General features: G+C 49.6%; 1 protein-coding gene across 1 annotated transcript in view; it reads left to right on the top strand.

Annotated features, from left to right (window-relative positions):
* LOC140411413 (uncharacterized) overlaps positions 1–19,712 on the top strand; it is a 222,753-nt gene that overhangs the window by 89,140 nt on the left and 113,901 nt on the right. Inside the window, exon 7 of the mRNA XM_072500525.1 lies at positions 12,679–12,872. Coding sequence (XP_072356626.1) covers positions 12,679–12,872 — 194 coding nt within the window. The remainder of the gene's footprint in view (positions 1–12,678; positions 12,873–19,712) is intronic.

Here is a 19,712-nt window from a genome sequence, read left to right as displayed (position 1 = left end):
ATAGATCTGTCACTGATGTAGAGGTTGTCATGCCACGCAGAGTTGAAGATCCACCGGCCTCCACCCAGATAACCTGTCACACATGAGTTGTTAGTGCCGTGCAGACCGACCCACCCTCCCATTGACCACTCTCCATTCTCCCACAGCATCCTCATCTGATGGTGGTTTCCCCCACGCTGTACCCTGCCTCCCATGAGAGCACCTCGGAAGGGCGCACCAAGGAGACTACCATATTGGTGGCACAGCTCTCATCCCCACCGTCCACCAGCGCAGAGACACATACCTCGGTGGGTGACAGTAGTGGACAGGCCTCTGGGGCACATTATGCTGATCATCACACATTTGCTGATGTACATCAGGTGGAGGCAGGAATGGCCAGGCGAGACATCAGTCGGAGGTCTGCTGGATCCAAGAACCCAGCTGGGAAACAGGTTTACCCGGGCCTGATGCAGACGCTAGGGTGCAGCCAAGAGATTCAGTGGGGGATGTCAGCGACACTCCAGCAGGTCCATAACCCAGAGAAGTCCCAGAGGCTATGGGTGCAGGAGATGGCGCTAGCAACAGTGGCACAGAGGCCAACACTACAAGGATGGCGACGGCAGTGGAGAGCCTAGTGCACGGCGGCAGCAGCGTGAGGGGAGGCATCCAAGGCCTAGCTCAGTTAATGACGGTCATGGCTGAGCGCCTCGACAGCATGGCCCAGTCACTGCGGGAGGGACGTGACCCAATACCAGGTAGACCTTGATGAGGCAGTGCGAGGCATGTCCCAGTCTTAGATGGGAGGGTGAGCTGTGAGGAGAGTGCAGAGACGCTTCAGCAGATTTGAACAGGCTTCGTGAGTGGGCTAATGCATGGTAGATGCAGCATAATGGGGATAAATGTGAGGTTATCTGCTTCGGTAGCAAAAATAGGAAGGCAGATTATTTGAATGGGTGTAAATTGAGAGAGGTGGATACTCAGTGAGACCTTGGTGTCCTCGTGCATCAGTCATTGAAAGTAAGCGCGCAGGTACAACAGGAAGTAAAGAGGGCAAATGGTATGTTAGCCTCTATAGCGAGAGGATTGGAGTATAGGAATAGGGATGTTTTGCTACAATTGTACAGGGCATTGGTGAGGCCACACCTGGAGTATTGTGCGCAGTTTTGGTGTCCTTATCTGAGGAAGGATGTTCTTGCTATGGAGGGAGTGCAGCAAAGGTTTACCAGGCTGATTCCTGGGATGGTAGGACTGTCATGAGAAGAGACTAAGTCGGTTAGGATTATATTCATTGGAGTTTAGAAAGGTGAGAGGGAATCTCATAGAAACTTACAAAATTCTAACAGGGTTAGGCTGGGTAGATTCAGAAAGAATGTTCTCGATGATGGGAGATTCCAGAACTAGGGGTCATAGTTTGAGGATAAAGGGCAAACCTTTTAGATTTTTCTTCACCCAGAGAGTGGTGAATCTGTGGAATTCACTTTCACAAAACGTAATTGAGACCAAAACATTGTGTAATTTCCAGAAGGAATTAGATATTGTTCTTGGGGCTAAAGGGATCAAAGGATATGGGGAGAAGGCAAGATCCAGGGTATTGAACCTGATGATCAGCCATGATCATAATGAATGGCAGAGCAGGTTCGAAAGGCCGAATGGCCTCTCCTTGCTTCTATATTCTATGTTTCTATGTATTGCCAAGGCCCTTCAGAGCACATCCAGATCGCTGGTGGGCAACCCCCGTCTCATGTAGGCATAGCCATGGCGCTGCAGAACTTGTCCCAGTCTCAGGTGGGCATGGCTGAGATGCTGCAGAGCTTGTCCCAATTGCAGATGGGCATTGCCAGGGTACTCCAGAGCATGTCCCAGTCACTGAGGAGCATCACCGCGAGCATCGACCCTGTGCTGTAGACATTGGTGTGATGCAAGGAATGGCAGAACCAGATGACGCAGGGGCAGTCGGGGCTCGAACCAGCTACCCCAAGGTAAACCCCAGGGCCCTATGGGCACCGACCGGGAGGAGGGGGCACTGGATGCCAACCTGGAACCACCGTACAGAGTGGTGACGGCGCCTATCAGCTCCCCCGAGAACCACCCCCCTGACAATGGCATATCTTGGAGTCAGCACCGGGAACAGGGTGGTTTGGTGAGGCACTGGCGGACGAGGATGAGGGCCTCACTGGCCCTTCAGGCTTGCCAGATCCTCACCGTTGCCACCTGTTCTCCATCCACCAGCTGGTCCTGCGGGTCCTCCCTGGGCTCATCCTCCAGCCGGCCTTGGTCCGGTGCTTCTTTGTCCTCGAACAGGCGCCCGAACAGGCGCCGGAATGTGGCGACTAGGGGCTTTTCACAGTAACTTCATTGAAGCCTACTTGTGACAATAAGCGATTTTCATTTTCATCCTCATCCTCTGAGGTGGCCACATGTTCCTCCTTCTTCATCTCCAGCACGTCGCCCCACAGACCACCACAAAGTGAGCAAACCTCCGCGGAGTGTACTGCAGTGCACCACCAGAGCAGTCAAGGCACCGGAACCGCATCTTGAGAGTCCGATGCACCGCCCAATGACAGCCCAGGTGGCCACATGGGTCTTGTATTGGGTCTCCGGGTTGGTCTATCGGGCCTCTGCATTGGTCACCTGCCTCCCTACTGGTGACATTAGCCAGGTCCTCAGGTGGTACTTCTTATTCCCCAAGAGCTAACCAGCCATCCTGGGGTGATCCTCGAAGAGGCCGGGGTTGTCCGACTGCCCACGATGTAGCTTTCGTGCACACTCCCTGGGAAATGTGCACACACATGCGCGATCTCCATGTGGTGGGCCCCAACGAGCTAAACATTCAGGGAATGCAACACCTTCCTGTTGATGTAGGGCACTCCCCAGATGACCCGGTGAGCGTGAGGCGACATACGTACCATCTATTAGCCCCTGGACCTGGGGTATCCCGCCGATGGCGGAAAATCTTGCTGCCCGGGTATCTTGTCGGGCCTGGTCCATGTCAAAGTTTATATAATTCGCTGCCCGGGAACACAGGGCATCCGTGACATCACGGATGCACTTGTGGGCTGTAGCTTGTGAAATGCCACACATGTCCCTGCTCGGGCCCTGGAATAACCCTGAGGTGCAGAGGTTCAAGATTGCAGTGACATTGACAGCCACTGGGAGCATGTATCCTCCTCCTCCACGTGGTGCCAAGTAGCAAGAACATGGCACAGGTGCTACACCATCTCCTTGTCAAGGCAGAGCCTCCTGCGGCACACGCTGTACATCATCTGTTTGAAAGACCAGCGAAGCCTGTACACCTTGGGCTGTTGCCAGCCTCCCCCGCTGGGTCCCTCCCTGGTCTGCTGGGTGGCCAGATCCTTGGTGTGGGGCGGAGATCCGCTCATAGTTCATCGCCTCGAGTCGCTGTCGACGGTGCTGCTGCTGCTTCCTCCGGCATCTGGCTTGCCAGGCAGCACCACGAGGGCAGCTCCCATTGTGTGTAATATCGGTAAGTAAGTGGGAGAAGATGAGAGACTGACAATCCAATGGTTCCAGCTCGGGACCCTCAATCCCCCTTGCCCCCCCCCTTTGCCCTGCCATCCGACACGCACTGCCCACACACCCACGGCCGCAGCCATACCCCTGCTCACCGGACCCCACACCCTGTAGCCTTGACACCCACAAATAATGTTACTTGGACCAGCGTTGGTCACCTCCCCGGTGCACGCGCCCACCATCTGGTCACCAAAATGTCCCCGGTGCTGGGACCTTGCCCCTGGGTGCTTGGATGTTGGCTGCTGCATCTGTGGTGTTGCTTCATGCAGTGTTCAGGTGCAGTGTACAGTCATCACGGTCTGATTGGGATGGGATGCTGGGCAATAACTCCCCACATGCCATATGGCACACCTACCTAAGGCAATCCACTGAATAATAATCTTTATTTGTGTCACAAGTAGGCTTACATTAATACTGCAATGAAGTTACTGTGAAAATCCCCCAGTCTCCACACTGCCGTGCCAGTTTGGGTACACTGAAAGAGAATTCAGAATGTCCAATTCACCTGACAAGCACTTTTCAGGGCTTGTGGGAGGAAACCGGAGCACCCGGAGGCAACCCACGCAGACACGGGGAGAACGTGCAGACTTCGCACAGTCAGTGACTCAAGCCGGGAATCGAACCCGGGTCCCTGCCGCTGTGATGCATCAGTGCTAACCACTGTGCTACCGTGCTGCCCTTGGAAGGTGTGAAGTGCTCACTTTGACTTCCGGGTGTGGCGATGACCAGCTGAGTCGCACGTTTCGGCACCTCCCATTGGAACGGACTTTTGGGCTCTTATTAGGAGCCCCAACGGCAATTTTTAACGGCCAAAATCACTGTGCGGTGAAATAGAAGGGAATCCCCCCCGATATATATGGTAAAAGGAGAGGATAGCGGCCGGATTGCAGTGGATCCTTTGGAGCAGCGGCAAGGAAGGGAAGCTCGAAGCAAGATGGCGTCGGAAGGTGGCCGTTTGGTATGGGGCCCGGAGCAACAAGAGTTCCTGCGGCGCTGTGTGGAAGAGCTGAAGAAGGAGGTGTTGGCCCCGATGCTACAGGCGATTGAAGGGCTAAAGGAGGCGCAGAGGACCCAGGAGGTGGAGCTTCGGGTCGTGAAGGCAAAGACTGCTGAAAATGAAGATGAAATACAGGGTCTGGTGGGGAAGACAGAGGCGCACGAGGCACAGCACAAAAGGTGTCTGGAGAGGTTGGAAGCCCTGGAGAATAATTCGAGGAGGAAGAATTTAAGAGTCCTGGGTCTTCCCGAAGGCGCAGAGGGGGCGGACGTCGGGGCATATGTGAGCACGATGCTTCACTCGCTAATGGGATTGGAGGCCCCGACGGGCCCTTTGAAGGTGGAGGGAGCTTATCGAGTTCTGGCGCAAAGATCAAAGGCTGGAGAAATACCTCGAGCCATAGTGGTGAGATTCCACCGCTTCAACGACTGAGAGATGGTCCTAAGATGGGTGAAGAAAACTCGAAGCTGTAGGTGGGAGAACGCGGTGATCCGCGTATACCAGGATTGGAGTGCGGAGGTGGCGAGAAGGAGGGCAAGTTTCAATCGGGCTAAGGCGGTGCTTCACAAAAAGAAGGTTAAATTTGGAATGTTGCAACTGGCAAGACTGTGGGTCACACACCAAGGGAAGCACCACTACTTTGAGACGGCAGAAGAGGCGTGGACATTCATTGTGGACGAGAAGCTGGAATAGTCTGGCGAGATAAAGAGCTTCTGGGACAAAGTGGTGGGGTGATTATGTGGGGCGAGGAAGGGAAGGGGGGGGGGTGATTTTTCAATTTGTTAATTTTTCAATCCTGTAACTTTTCTCTCTTCCCCTCGTTGGGGGGGGGGGGGGGGGGAGAGTATGAGGAACTGTGGGCGCCGGTGGGAAGGAAAGGGGAAGGAGAAGGGAACTGCGCCATTAGGGGCAGGGCCGAGTGGGAAACGCGGGAGTTGCTCCCGCGCTATGGTAATTATGGCGGGAACAGGAACGCAGGAAGGAGGGGGCCTCGCAGTGAGGGGCCGAGGGCAAACGGGGAAGCCGAGGTCAGCCAGAGTTCGCTGACTTCTGGGAGTAACATGGGGGGTGTAATTACGCTAGAGGGGGATCTAGCGGAGGGGGGGGAGGGAGTTAACTGGGTTGCTGCTGCTAAGGGGAAGGGGGAGCTGTTATGGGGCGGGGTGGTCGAGACGGGAGGGCACCGTCGGTGGGATATACGGGTACGTGGGAACCGGGTAAGGAGCTGGGTTAAAAAAGGGGATGGCTAGTTGACAAGGTGGGGGGGGGGGGGGGGGTAAAGAGCCCCCCAACCCGGCTGATCACGTGGAACGTGAGAGGGCTGAATGGGCCGATTAAAAGGGCACGGGTACTCGCACACCTAAAGAAATTAAAGGCAGATGTGGTTATGTTGCAGGAGACGCACCTGAAACGGACAGACCAGGTTAGACTACGTAAAGGATGGGTGGGACAGGTGTTTCATTCAGGTTTAGATGCGAAGCATAGCGGGGGTGGCTATTTTAGTGGGGAAACGGGTACTGTTTGAGGCAAAGACCATAGCGGCGGACAGTGGGGGTAGATACGTGATGGTGAGTGGCAGATTGCAAGGGGAGGCGGTGGTTCTGGTGAACGTATACGCCCCGAACTGGGATGATGCAAACTTCATGAGGCGTATGTTGGGGCGTATCCCGGACCTGGAGGCGGGAAAGTTGGTAATGGGGGGAGACTTCAATACGGTGCTTGATCCAGGGCTGGACCGGTCGACGTCCAGGACCGGGAGGAGGCCGGCAGCGGCCAAGGTGCTTAAGGACTTCATGGAGCAGATGGGAGGAGTAGACCCCTGGAGATTTATTAGGCCTAGGAGTAAGGAGTTCTCATTTTTCTCCCATGTTCACAAGGTATATTCACGGATAGACTTTTTTGTCCTGGGAAGTGCACTGATCCCGAAGGTGACAAGGACGGAGTATACAGCCATAGCTATCTCAGATCACGCTCCACATTGGGTAGATCTGGAGGTAGGAGAGGAAAAAGAACAACACCCACTCTGGAGAATGGATATGGGCTTATTGGCGGATGAGGGGGTATGTCTAAGGTTGAGGGGGTGTATCGAAAGGTACTTGGAGCTCAATGACAACGGAGAGGTTCAGGTGGGAGTGGTCTGGGAGGCGTTGAAGGCGGTGGTCAGAGGGGAACTGATATCCATAAGGGCACATAAAGGGAAGCAAGAGAGTAAAGAAAGGGAGCGATTGTTGAGAGAACTTCTGAGGATGGACAGGCAATATGCAGAGGCACCGGAGGAGGGACTGTACAGGGAAAGACAAAGGTTACATGTGGAATTTGACCTGCTGACCACGGGTAAGGCAGTGGCACAGTGGAGGAGGGCACAGGGTGTATAGTATGAGTATGGAGAGAAGGCGAGCCGGCTACTGGCCCAACAATTGAGGAAGAGGGGAGCGGCGAGGGAGATAGGTGGGGTGAGAGATGAGGAGGGAGAGATGGAACGGGGAGCGGAGTGAACGGGGTGTTCAAGGCATTCTATGAGAGGTTGTATAAGGCTCAGCCCCCGGAAGGGAAGGAGGGAATGATGCATTTCCTGGATCAGCTGGAATTCCCGAAGGTGGAGGAGCAGGAGAGGGCGGGACTGGGAGCACAGATTGAGGTGGAGGAGGTGATAAAGGGGATTGGGAGCATACAGGCGGCGAAGGCCCCGGGACTGGATGGGTTCCCGGTGGAATTTTATAGGAAATATATGGACCTACTGGCCCCGCTTTTGACGAGAACCTTTAATGAGGCCAGGGAAAGGGGGAAGCTGCCCCCGACTATGTCGGAGGCAACGATATCGTTACTTTTGAAGAAGGAAAAAGACCCGCTGCAGTGTGGGTCCTACAGGCCCATTTCCCTTCTGAACGTAGATGCTAAGCTCCTGGCCAAGGTGATGGCGACGAGGATAGAGGATTGTGTCCTGGGTGGTCCACGAGGATCAAACTGGGTTCGTTAAGGGGAGACAGCTGAACACGAACATATGGAGGCTGCTAGGGGTGATGATGATGCCCCCACCAGAGGGGGAGGCGGAGATAGTGGTGGCGATGGACGCCGAGAAAGCATTCGACAGAGTGGAGTGGGACTACCTGTGGGAAGTGTTGAGGAGATTTGGTTTTGGAGAAGGGTTTATTGGATGGGTACAGCTGCGAGATAGGGTCCCGGTGGCAAGTGTGTTCATGAACAGGCAGAGGTCTGACTACTTCCGTCTTTATAGAGGGACGAGGCAGGGGTGTCCCCTGTCTCCGTTACTGTTTGCATTGGCAATTGAGCCCCTGGCCATAGCATTGAGGGGCTCCAGGACGTGGAGGGGAGTACTCAGGGGAGGAGAAGAACACCGGGTATCATTGTATGCAGATGATTTATTGCTGTATGTTGCGGACCCAGTGGAGGGGATGCCTGAGATAATGCAGACACTCAGGGAGTTTGGGGAATTCTCGGGGTACAAATTGAATATGGGGAAGAGTGAGTTGTTTGTGGTGCATCCGGGGGAGCAGAGTAGGGGAATAGATGATTTACCGCTGAGGAAGGTAACAAGAGATTTCCGGTACTTAGCGATTCAGATAGCCAGGAGTTGGGGAACCTTACATAGACTAAATCTAACACGATTGGTGGAACAGATGGAGGAGGATTTTAAGAGATGGGACATGGTGCCCCTGTCACTGGTGGGTAGGGTGCAGGCGGTCAAAATGGTAGTCCTCTCGAGATTCCTTTTTGTGTTTCAGTGCCTCCCAGTGATGGTCACGAAGGCTTTTTTCAAGAAAATCAAGAAAAGTGTCATGAGTTTTGTGTGGGCTGGGAAGACCCCGAGAGTGAGGAGGGTTTTTTTGCAGCGTAGCAGGGATAGGGGGGGGACTGGCACTACCGAGCTTAAGTGAGTACTATTGGGCCGCCAATATCTCAATGGTGTGTAAGTGGATGGGAGAAGGGGAGGGAGCGGCGTGGAAGAGATTGGAGATGGCGTCCTGTAAAGGAACCAGCCTACAAGCACTGGCGACGGCGCCGTTGCCGTTCTCCCCGAAGAAATACACCACAAGTCCAGTGGTGGTGGCAACACTGAAAATTTGGGGGCAGTGGAGACGGCATAGGGGAATGACGGGAGCCTCGGTGCGGTCCCCGATAAGGGGTGGGGGGGGGGGGGGGGGGGGGGGGGCTCGGGTGGGTCCTCAGGGGTGTTTTGTGTATAGATATTTGTACTTGGTTATGTATATTGGATTGCTTGATTTTATTATTTGGGAGAGCTATTATTTTTGTTATGGCAGTTGCCATTTAGTTTATATATTATTTATTTGTTAAAAACGGTCACTGTTATTTGTATTGTTTTATTGTTGTAAAAAGGGAAAAACCTTTGTACTGTTTTGTTTGGCCGAAAAATTTGAATAAAATATATTTTTTTAAAAAGTGAAGTGCTCACTTAACTACGACTGCCAATTATTTATTATGATATGGAGATGCCAGCGTTGGACTGGGATGAGCACAGTAAGAAGTCTTACAACACCAGGTTAAAGTCCAACAGGTTTGTTTCGATGTCACTAGCTTTCGGAGCGCTGCTCCTTCCTCAGGTGAATAAAGAGGTCTGTTCCAGAAACATATATATAGACAGATTCAAAGATGCCAGACAATGCTTGGAATGTGAGCATTAGCAGGTGATTAAATCTTTACAGGTCCAGAGATGGGGTAACCCCAGGTTAAAGAGGTGTGAATTGTATCAAGCCAGGACAGTTGGTAGGATTTCACAGGCCAGATGGTGGGGGATGAATGTAATGTGACATGAATCCCAGGTCCCGGTTGAGGCCGCACTCATGTGTGCGGAACTTGGCTATAAGTTTCTGCTCGGCGATTCTGCGTTGTCGCGGGTCCTGAGGGCCGCCTTAGCAATAGCTTTCAGCCGCGCGGGCAGAGGCCTCCGCGGTCAATGAGAGTTACAGGTGGTCGGAGGGGCAGGCGGCTGGGGCTGCCACCGGAATGGGAACATGTGATCCAGGGGGTGGGTGGCATGGCTCCCTCACCCCCCTCTGAGCACCGGGGTCAGCAACCCCAGTGCCCCGATGGCTACTCACCTTCTCAGATGCCCACAGCAACCCCTCCGCCAGCTTCACATTTTAAAAAGGAGTACTAATCGGTGCCCACGTGACCACTTGCTGCGGAGGCCATTAGATCACAGTAAGCCGTTAGGAGGTCACTCCTGTTAATTGTATGGAGATTGGCCTTAAATGGTGATTATTGGTTTCTCGACATGCTACGGCGAGTATTGATTTCACCAATAGGGGTGGGCAGATTAGATCATAAATAGAAAGGAACACGGCACTGTTCTTGATTTTACCTCTCCCACGAGCTAACAGCCTCGTTGCCTTCTCACTTAAGCGTAATGTGGCCATTACATCACACCCAAAGTGTTGGTGCAGTGTAATTGTGAGAGGAACATGGTACTGTAATCATGACAGAAATACAATCCCAAAGGTTGGGTAAAAAATATTCCTATGCGGCTTAAAAATAGTTTATCTTAATATCCTACCCATTAACCTCGCATCAGTAACCTCTTGCAGAGCCAGCATGCTGAAATTTGAGTTTGTATAATTACTGGTGGTTTGGGCTTAGCTCAATGCACAGATTTTGATGCATAGGATGCTGTCTTCTTGAAGACCATTTTCAGCAGCTGCACCTGAATTGGACAAATTCTAAAACCTGAAGCACAATTGAAATATCATGACCGAACATTTCAATTTGCTAGCAGTCATCTAAAGCAGATTGCACCCATTTTGCCTGTGGCCATTACCAATGGAAGATGCCCAAACTGCGAATGAGAAAAGGAAGATTCAAAATATTAGAGGTTATTTGATCAGTGGGGAAGACTTGATTCTCGAGGACAATTGGGGATAGGGAATACATTCTGACTTCATCAACAACTTTCACATCCCAAGGAGGAATTTTAAAACTTTTACCAGGAGTGGGAAAGACTGGACAAGAAGGAAGCCGAGTATACCCACCATTTTGCATAGGTGCTGATATGAGCTGCCTGCTTTCCTAAATCCGTACCTATTATCTGACTATTCAATTACAAGTTATGCAAACAAATAAGGTTGGTGAGAATTGCGGAGTTTTAGCACATGCTGCCAGGCTGAGAGAAGATGTTACTCATTTTTCAAGCAAACTCGGGACCAACTAGGTTCAATCATCCCTTTTACAGCTTTGTGGCATGTTCTTCTTAAGTTTCTGACTTCAAACCCAAACAGGGAAAGAATAGAGCTGTAGGGACTCCCTTTTAAACTAGCCCAAAACAGATTCCCCTACCTGAGGATCCAAATAGCCAAAGACTGGACACAGATCCACAAGTGGAATCTGACCAGCCTGGTGGAAGAAGTCAAAAAGGACTTACAAAGGTGCAATGTGTTCCCACTCTCCCTGGTGGGGAGAGTGTAGACGATCAAAATGAATGTACTGTCGAGGTTCCACTTCCTGTTCAGATCCATATCGATCTTCATCCCCAAGGCCTTCTTCCAAAACGTAGACAGCTTAATCATGGCGTTTGTGTGGGGTTAAGAATCCGAGAATCCCCAAAGCAACACTGCAAAGGAGGAAAATTAAGGGTGGCCTGGCATTACCAAACCTGCAGTACTACCACCGGGCAGCTACGGCAGAAAAGGTGAGGGGATGGGTACACAAACCCATACGGAATGGGTGCGAATGGAGGTGGCCTCCTGCAGGGGGACAACCCTCCGGACCCTAGTCACGGCAGCACTCCCATGTCCCCCTACAAAATACACATCCAGCCCAATGGTAGTTGCCACACTGAAAACGTGGAACCAAATGAGGCAACATTTCAGATTGACCGAGATGTCTCCTATGGCCCCCATCTACGGAAACCACAGGTTCCCACCAGCTATGCTAGACACCACCTTTAAGAAATGGAGACAGGACGGGGAAATGCTGACAGTCAGGGACTTCTACACAGGAAACAGACTAGCGACACTAAACAAACTGACGGAGGAATGGGAACTACCAACAGGACAAGAAATACCTACAAATAAAACGCTTCCTCCGTAAAGAGACAGTAGAATACGCCAGGGCCTCGGAGACCCCACTATTAAAGGACTTGATGTTTACGGACAGTAAAGAAGGAGGAAACCGTGGGAAAATTTACGGACAACAACTGGACACGGTCGAATGCCACTAGACCTAAATGGGGGGACGAAATGGAGACAGAAGTGGGTTGGGGACTCTGGAGCGAAACACTAAGTAAAGCCACCTCCACCTCCTCCTGTGCAAGGCTCAGCCTCATGCAGTTTAAAGTGGTGCACAGAGCACACCTAACCAGAACCCGAATGAACAGGTTCTTCCCGGAGGTGGAGGACAAATGTGAGCGGTGCCAAAGAGGCCCGGCCAACCAGACCCACATGTTTTGTGCCTGCCCCAAGCTTGTTGGGTTCTGGACAACCTTTTCTGAGGCAATGTCAAAGGTTGTGGGGGCGAGGGTGCAGCCATGCCCAAAAGTGGCAATCTTCGGGGGATCAGAGCAGCCAGAGCTATACATGGGCAATAGGGCCGATGCCCTAGCTTTTACTTTCCTAATCGCATGCCGGATAATCCTGCTCGGCTGCCAATCAGCAGCACCACCCACGGTTGCAGACTGGCTGGCAAACCTGGCAAAATTTCTCCACTCGGAGAAGATCAAATACACCATCCAAGGTTTGGAGGAAGGCTTCCCAAGCATGGGGACAATTTGTCGGTCTGTTTCAAGACCTGTTCGAGGACTGACAGGAATACACAACCCAGGGGGAGGGAGAAAGGAAGAGAGGAGAGAACCTGAGGGGAATAAAGGGAACAACACAGAGGAAGCGGGAGGGTATGGAAGACACCACCCCCCCTCCCACCCACAAGGCAGACACAGTGGAAAACACAAAGGAAAGAAGGGGAGAGCAGAAGTATAGGAGGGGCACCCCCCCCCCCCCCCCCCCCCCGAGCGAATAGCGAGGTATAAAGGGGGGGCTGGGGGAAGGGAAGAGGATAGCGCACCGGGACAGATGGTGCCAAAATGTAAATAAATACAAAAGAATCTTATGTACTGTACAATAACAAACACAAAATGCAACTGTATATAAAATCAAAAATGCCAATAAAAATATTTTTTTAGATGTTCATGACTTCCTTTTCAGATACATCCATTCAATGAATCGGAAACACTTGACCTACAGAATGGGAATTAACCACTTTACTGACCGATCAGTAGATGAGATGTCAATTCTGAATGGAAGGCTAAGGAGTACCACACCAAACAAGGGACAGCCCTTCCCTACAGAGCTTTACAAGTCAATTGTGCCACCTCCCAGTGTAGACTGGAGATTATATGGTATGGAAATGTTTCCCCTTTCATATCTTATGCAGATCCTTTGCTTGTAAGTATTGGAATTATTACCAATAATTGCTAGTTATCAAATTATGTTTTGGAGGCTCTTTTTAATATTGAGTGCCAAATATACTTGTATAAAAGTTGAATTTTTCAGCAAAACATTTTAAGGTAAAGGTCATGGGGTCAACCTCAATGCAGATACATGTTTTTGAGTGCATAAAGACTTCAGCGCATAAAGACTTCAACGCATAAAGACTGCCACCGTGGAATAAAATAAAAATAAACAACTCTAAATAATTCATATTAGTTCTCTAATATTAATTTATTTCATAACATTAGAAACTATATACCTTTTATCAAGCATAATATAAAAATTAACATTAGAAATTAATGACAACACTTGTGATGAATGTAGAAGTTGTATATATTTTATATATATTTGTGACATTATAGTTATTAAAATCATACAGGAATTACTAATCATACTGAAACTGTAATTAAGGTGTCATAAAAGTTGGGGGTAATCATTTCCTTGTTTACAGAGAGATGGCAATGGAACATTGTGTTGTTTATGAGATTTCCTGGAAGATAAATAATTTATGAGGGATTGTATTTAGTTCTAGCTAAGCAGGTGATAGGACATCTTGGTAGGATACAGATGATCTAATTAATTGGAGATGTCCGATCTGCCTGTAGTTTTGCAGTCTGTTATAATATTTTAAGTTAAACAGCAGTTTGCCATAGGATTTCAGTCTGAGAAAACAGAAGGATTTTGAGGTTCCTGTAAGGGGCCTCTGTCTCCAAAGGTCTGCAGAGATATGCAAGTAACAAGTTGTGTTAATTTTATTTATACGTGGCATTTTTACAGTATTGGGTTGCTTAATTCTAATTAGTGGCAGGTGTAGATAGTAAGTTAAAATATTTTCTTTTTTATTTAAGAATTATTTAACTGTTAATTGTTAAGCTATTTCTTTATAGGATTTATGATTATTTAGAGAAACATAGTTTGATTAAAGATAGTCAGCATGGCTTTGTGAGGGGCAGGTCATGCCTCACAAGCCTCGTTGAATTCTTTGAGAATGTGACAAGACACATTGATGAAGATTGGGCAGTGGATGTGGTGTTTATGGATTTCAGTAAGGCATTTGATAAGGTTCTCCATGGTAGACTCATTCAGAAAGTCAGGGGGCATGGGATACAGGGAAGTTTGGCTGTCTGGATACAGAATTGGCTGGCCGAATGAAGACAGCATGTGGTAGTGGATGGAAAGTATTCTGCCTGGATGTCGTGACCAGTGGTGTCCCGCAGGGAACTGTTCTGGGACCTCTGTTCTTTGTGGCTTTTATAAATGACTTGGGTTAGAAAGTGGAAGGGTGGGTTAGTAAGTTTGCCGATGACACAAAGGTTGGTGGAGTTGTAGATAGTGTTGAGGGCTGTTGCAGGTTACAACAGGACATTGACAGGATGCAGAGCTGGGCTGAGATGTGGCAGATGGAGTTCAACCTAGATAAATGTGAAGTGCAGGGTAAAATGCAGGATTCTTGGAAGTGTGGAGGAACAGAGGGATCTTGGGGTCCATGTACATAGATCCCTCCAAGTTGCCACCCAGGTTGATAGGGTTGTTAAGAAGGCGGATGGTGTGTTGGCTTTCATTAACAGAGGGATTGAGTTTAAGAGCTGCGAGGTTTTGCTGCAGCTTTATAAAACCCTGGTTAGACCACACTTGGAATATTGTGTCCAGTTCTGCTCGCCTCATTATAGGAAGGATGTGGATGCTTTGGAGAGGGTGCAGAGCAGATTTACCAGGATGCTGCCTGGACTGGAGGGCCTGTCTTTTGAAGAAAGGTTGAGGGAGCGAGGACTTTTCTCACTGGAGAGAAGAAGGAAGAGAGGTGACTTGATAAAGGTGCACAAGGTGATGAGGGGCTTGGATAGAGTGGATATCCAGAGACTTTTCCCCAGGGTGGAAATAGATGTCACGAGGGGACATCATTTCAAGGTAATTGGAGAAAGGTATAGGGGAGATGTCAGAGTTTGGTTCTTTACACAGAGAGAGGTGGGTGCGTGGAATGCACTGCCAGCAGAGATGGTGGAGTCCGAGTCATTAGGGACATTTAAGCGACTCTTGGACAGGCACATGGACAGCAGTAAATTGAAGGGGTGTAAGTTAGGTTGATCTTAGATGAGGATAAGTGGTCGGCACAACATCGTGAGCCAAAGGACCTGTATTGTGCTGTACTGTTCTATGTTCATGTTCTTTGATGTTAATGTGTTAATTTTGATTTTAAATTAAAGTTTGTTTCATCATAAAAGATAATTATTGGTCAGAGCCACCACTCCTGGGGTTAAGTATCCTTTCCTCACAATTCTACAAAAAAAGCGCTTTGAAGTCTGGTCCGGTATCCTAACAAAAGTTGTGTCAAGTGTCCACATTGAAATCCTTCAAAATCACTGTGATTACCATCTGAATCATAGAACATAGAACATAGAAAATACAGCACAGAACAGGCCCTTCGGCCCACGATGTTGTGCCGAACCTTTGTCCTAGATTAATCATAGATTATCATTGAATTTACAGTGCAGAAGGAGGCCATTCGGCCCCCTGAGTCTGCACCAGCTCTTGGAAAGAGCACCCTACCCAAACTCAACACCTCCACCCAACACCAAGGGCAATTTTGGACACTAAGGGCAATTTATCTTGGCCAATCCACCTACCCTGCACATCTTTGGACTGTGGGAGGAAACCGGAGCACCCGGAGGAAACCCACGCAGACACGGGGAGGACGTGCAGACTCCGCACAGACAGTGACCCAAGCCGGAATCGAACCTGGGACCCTGGAGCTGTGAAGCAATTGTGCTATCCACAATGCTACCGTGCTGCCCTTAAGAACAAATAAATCTACACTATATCATTTTACCGTAATCCATGGACCTATCCAATAGCTGCTTGAAGGTCCCTAATGTTTCCGACTCAACTACTTCCACAGGCAGTGCATTCCATGCCCCCACTACTCTCTGGGTAAAGAACCTACCTCTGATATCCCTCCTATATCTTCCACCTTTCACCTTAAATTTATGTCCCCTTGTAATGGTTTGTTCCACCCGGGGAAAAAATCTCTGACTATCTACTCTATCTATTCCCCTGATCATCTTATAAACCTCTATCAAGTCGCCCCTCATCCTTCTCCGTTCTAATGAGAAAAGGCCTAGCACCCTCAACCTTTCCTCGTAAGACCTACTCTCCATTCCAGGTAACATCCTGGTAAATCTTCTTTGCACCTTTTCCAAAGCTTCCACATCCTTCCTAAAATGAGGTGACCAGAACTGTACACAGTACTCCAATTGTGGCCTTACCAAAGTTTTGTACAGCTGCATCATCACCTCACGGCTCTTAAATTCAATCCCTCTGTTAATGAACGCGAGCACACCATAGGCCTTCTTCACAGCTCTATCCACTTGAGTGGCAACTTTCAAAGATGTATGAACGTAGACCCCAAGATCTCTCTGCTCCTCCACATTGCCAAGAACTCTACCGTTAACCCTGTATTCCGCATTCATATTTGTCCTTCCAAAATGGACAACCTCACACTTTTCAGGGTTAAACTCCATCTGCCACTTCTCAGCCCAGCTCTGCATCCTATCTATGTCTCTTTGCAGCCGACAACAGCCCTCCTTACTATCCACAACTCCACCAATCTTCGTATCGTCTGCAAATTTACTGACCCACCCTTCAACTCCCTCATCCAAGTCATTAATGAAAATCACAAACAGCAGAGGACCCAGAACTGATCCCTGCGGTACGCCACTGGTAACTGGGATCCAGGCTGAAGATTTGCCATCCACCACCACTCTCTGACTTCTATCGGTTAGCCAGTTTGTTATCCAACTGGCCAAATTTCCCATTATCCCATGCCTCCTTACTTTCTGCATAAGCCTACCATGGGGAACCTCATCAAATACCTTACTAAAATCCATGTACACTACATCCACTGCTTTACCTTCATCCACATGCTTGGTCACCTCCTCAAAGAATTCAATAAGATTTGTAAGTCAAGACCTACCCCTCACAAATCCGTGCTGACTATCCCTAATCAAGCAGTGTCTTTCCAGATGCTCAAAAATCCTATCCTTCAGTACCCTTTCCATTACTTTGCCTACCACCGAAGTAAGACTAACTGGCCTGTAATTCCCAGGGTTATCCCTAGTCGTTATCCCTAGTCCCTTTTTTGAACAGGGGCACGACATTCGCCACTCTCCAATCCCCTGGTACCACCCCTGTTGACAGTGAGGACGAAAAGATCATTGCCAACGGCTCTGCAATTTCATCTCTTGCTTCCCATAGAATCCTTGGATATATCCCGTCAGGCCCGGGGGACTTGTCTATCCTCAAGTTTTTCAAAATGCCCAACACATCTTCCTTCCTAACAAGTATTTCCTCGAGCTTACCAATCTGTTTCACACTGTCCTCTCCAACAATATGGCCCCTCTCATTTGTAAATACAGAAGAAAAGTACTCGTTCAAGACCTCTCCTATCTCTTCAGACTCAATACACAATCTCCCGCTACTGTCCTTGATCGGACCTACCCTCGCTCTAGTCATTCTCATATTTCTCACATATGTGTAAAAGGCCTTGGGTTTTCCTTGATCCTACCCGCCAAAGATTGTTCATGCCCTCTCTTAGCTCTCCTAATCCCTTTCTTCAGTTCCCTCCTGGCTATCTTGTATCCCTCCAATGCCCTGTCTGAACCTTGTTTCCTCAGCCTTACACAAGTCTCCTTTTTCCTCTTAACAAGACATTCAACCTCTCTTGTCAACCATGGTTCCCTCACTCGACCATCTCTTCCCTGCCTGACAGGGACATACATATCAAGGACACGTAGTACCTGTTCCTTGAACAAGTTCCACATTTCACTTGTGTCCTTCCCTGACAGCCTATGTTCCCAACTTATGCACTTCAATTCTTGTCTGACAACATCGTATTTACCCTTCGCCCAATTGTAAACCTTGCCCTGTTGCACGCACCTATCCCTCTCCAATACTAAAGTGAAAGTCACAGAATTGTGGTCACTACCTCCAAAATGCTCCCCCACTAACAAATCTATCACTTGCCCTGGTTCATTACCAAGTACTAAATCCAATATTGCCCCTCCTCTGGTCGGACAATCTACATACTGTGTTAGAAAAGCTTCCTGGACACACTGCACAAACACCACCCCATCCAAACTATTTGATCGAAAGAGTTTCCACTCAATATTTGGGAAGTTAAAGTCACCCATGACTACTACCCTGTGACTTCTGCACCTTTCCAAAATCTGTTTCCCAATCTGTTCCTCCACATCTCTGCTACTATTGGGGGGCCTATAGAAAACTCCTAACTAGGTGACTGCTCCTTTCCTATTTCTGACTTCAACCCATACTACCTCATTAGGGTGATACTCCTCGAACTGCCTTTCTGCAGCTGTTATACTATCTCGAATTATCAATGCCACCCCCCCACCTCTTATACCCCCCTCCCTAATCTTATTGAAACCAAGGACCTCCAACAACCATTTCTGCCCCTCTTCTATCCAAGTTTCCGTGATGGGCACCACATCGTAGTCCCAAGTACCGATCCATGCCTTAAGTTCACCCACCTTATTCCTGATGCTTCTTGCGTTGAAGTATACACACTTCAACCCATCTCCGTGCCTGCAAGTACTCTCCTTTGTCAGTGTTCCCTTCCCCACTGCCTCATTACACGCTTTGGCGTCCTGAATATCGGCTACCTTAGTTGCTGGACTACAAATCCGGTTCCCATTCCCCTGCCAAATTAGTTTAAACACTCCCGAAGAGTACGAGAAAACCTCCCTCCCAGGATATTGGTGCCCCTCTGGTTCAGATGCAACCCGTCCTGCTTGTACAGGTCCCACCTTCCCCAGAATGCGCTCCAATTATCCAAATACCTGAAGCCCTCCCTCCTACACCATTCCTGCAGCCACGTGTTCAACTGCACTCTCTCCCTATTCCTAGCCTCGCTATCACGTGGCACCGGCAACAAACCAGAGATGACAACTCTGTCTGTCCTGGCTTTTAACTTCCAGCCTAACTCCCTCAACTTGTTTATTACCTCCACACCCCTTTTCCTACCTATGTTGTTGGTACCAATGTGCACCACGACTTCTGGCTGCTCGCCCTCCCCCTTAAGGATCCTGAAGACACGATCCGAGACATCCCTGACCCTGGCACCCGGGAGGCAACATACCTTCCGGGAGTCTCGCTCGCGACCACAGAATCTCCTATCTATTCCCCTAACCATTGAATCTCCTACAACTATTGCTTTTCTATTCTCCCCCCTTCCCTTCTGAGCCCCAGAGCCAGACTCAGTGCCAGAGACCTGGCCGCTTGGGCCTTCCCCCGGTAGGTCATCCCCCCCAACAGCATCCAAAACGGTATACCTGTTTTGAAGGGGAATGGCCACGAGGGATCCCTGCACTGTCTGCCTGTTTCTTTTTTTCCCCCTGACTGTAACCCAGCTATTCTTGTCCTGTACCTTGGGTGTGGTTACCTCCCTGTAACTCTTCTCAATCACCCCCTCTGCCTCCCGGATGATCCGAAGTTCATCCATCTTCAGCTCCAGTTCCCTAACACGGTCTTTGAGGAGCTGAAGTTGGGTGCACTCCCCGCAGGTATAGTCAGCGGGGACACCGGTGGTATCCCTCACCACCCACATCCTACAGGAGGAGCATGCAACTGGCCTGACAGAATATAGCTGCCCTGTGGACTAACTAGATCTCCGCCCTCCGACTCTGCTCCCAGTCAGCTACACTTTCTGTAAACTCCTGGCTCTCTTTTCACTCTTT

The sequence above is a fragment of the Scyliorhinus torazame genome, chromosome 1 (assembly GCF_047496885.1).
Source record: "Scyliorhinus torazame isolate Kashiwa2021f chromosome 1, sScyTor2.1, whole genome shotgun sequence".
Taxonomy (NCBI): Eukaryota; Metazoa; Chordata; class Chondrichthyes; order Carcharhiniformes; family Scyliorhinidae; genus Scyliorhinus; species Scyliorhinus torazame.
The sequence above is the reverse complement of the archived record's forward strand: the minus strand, read 5'-3'. Positions and strand labels throughout refer to the sequence as shown.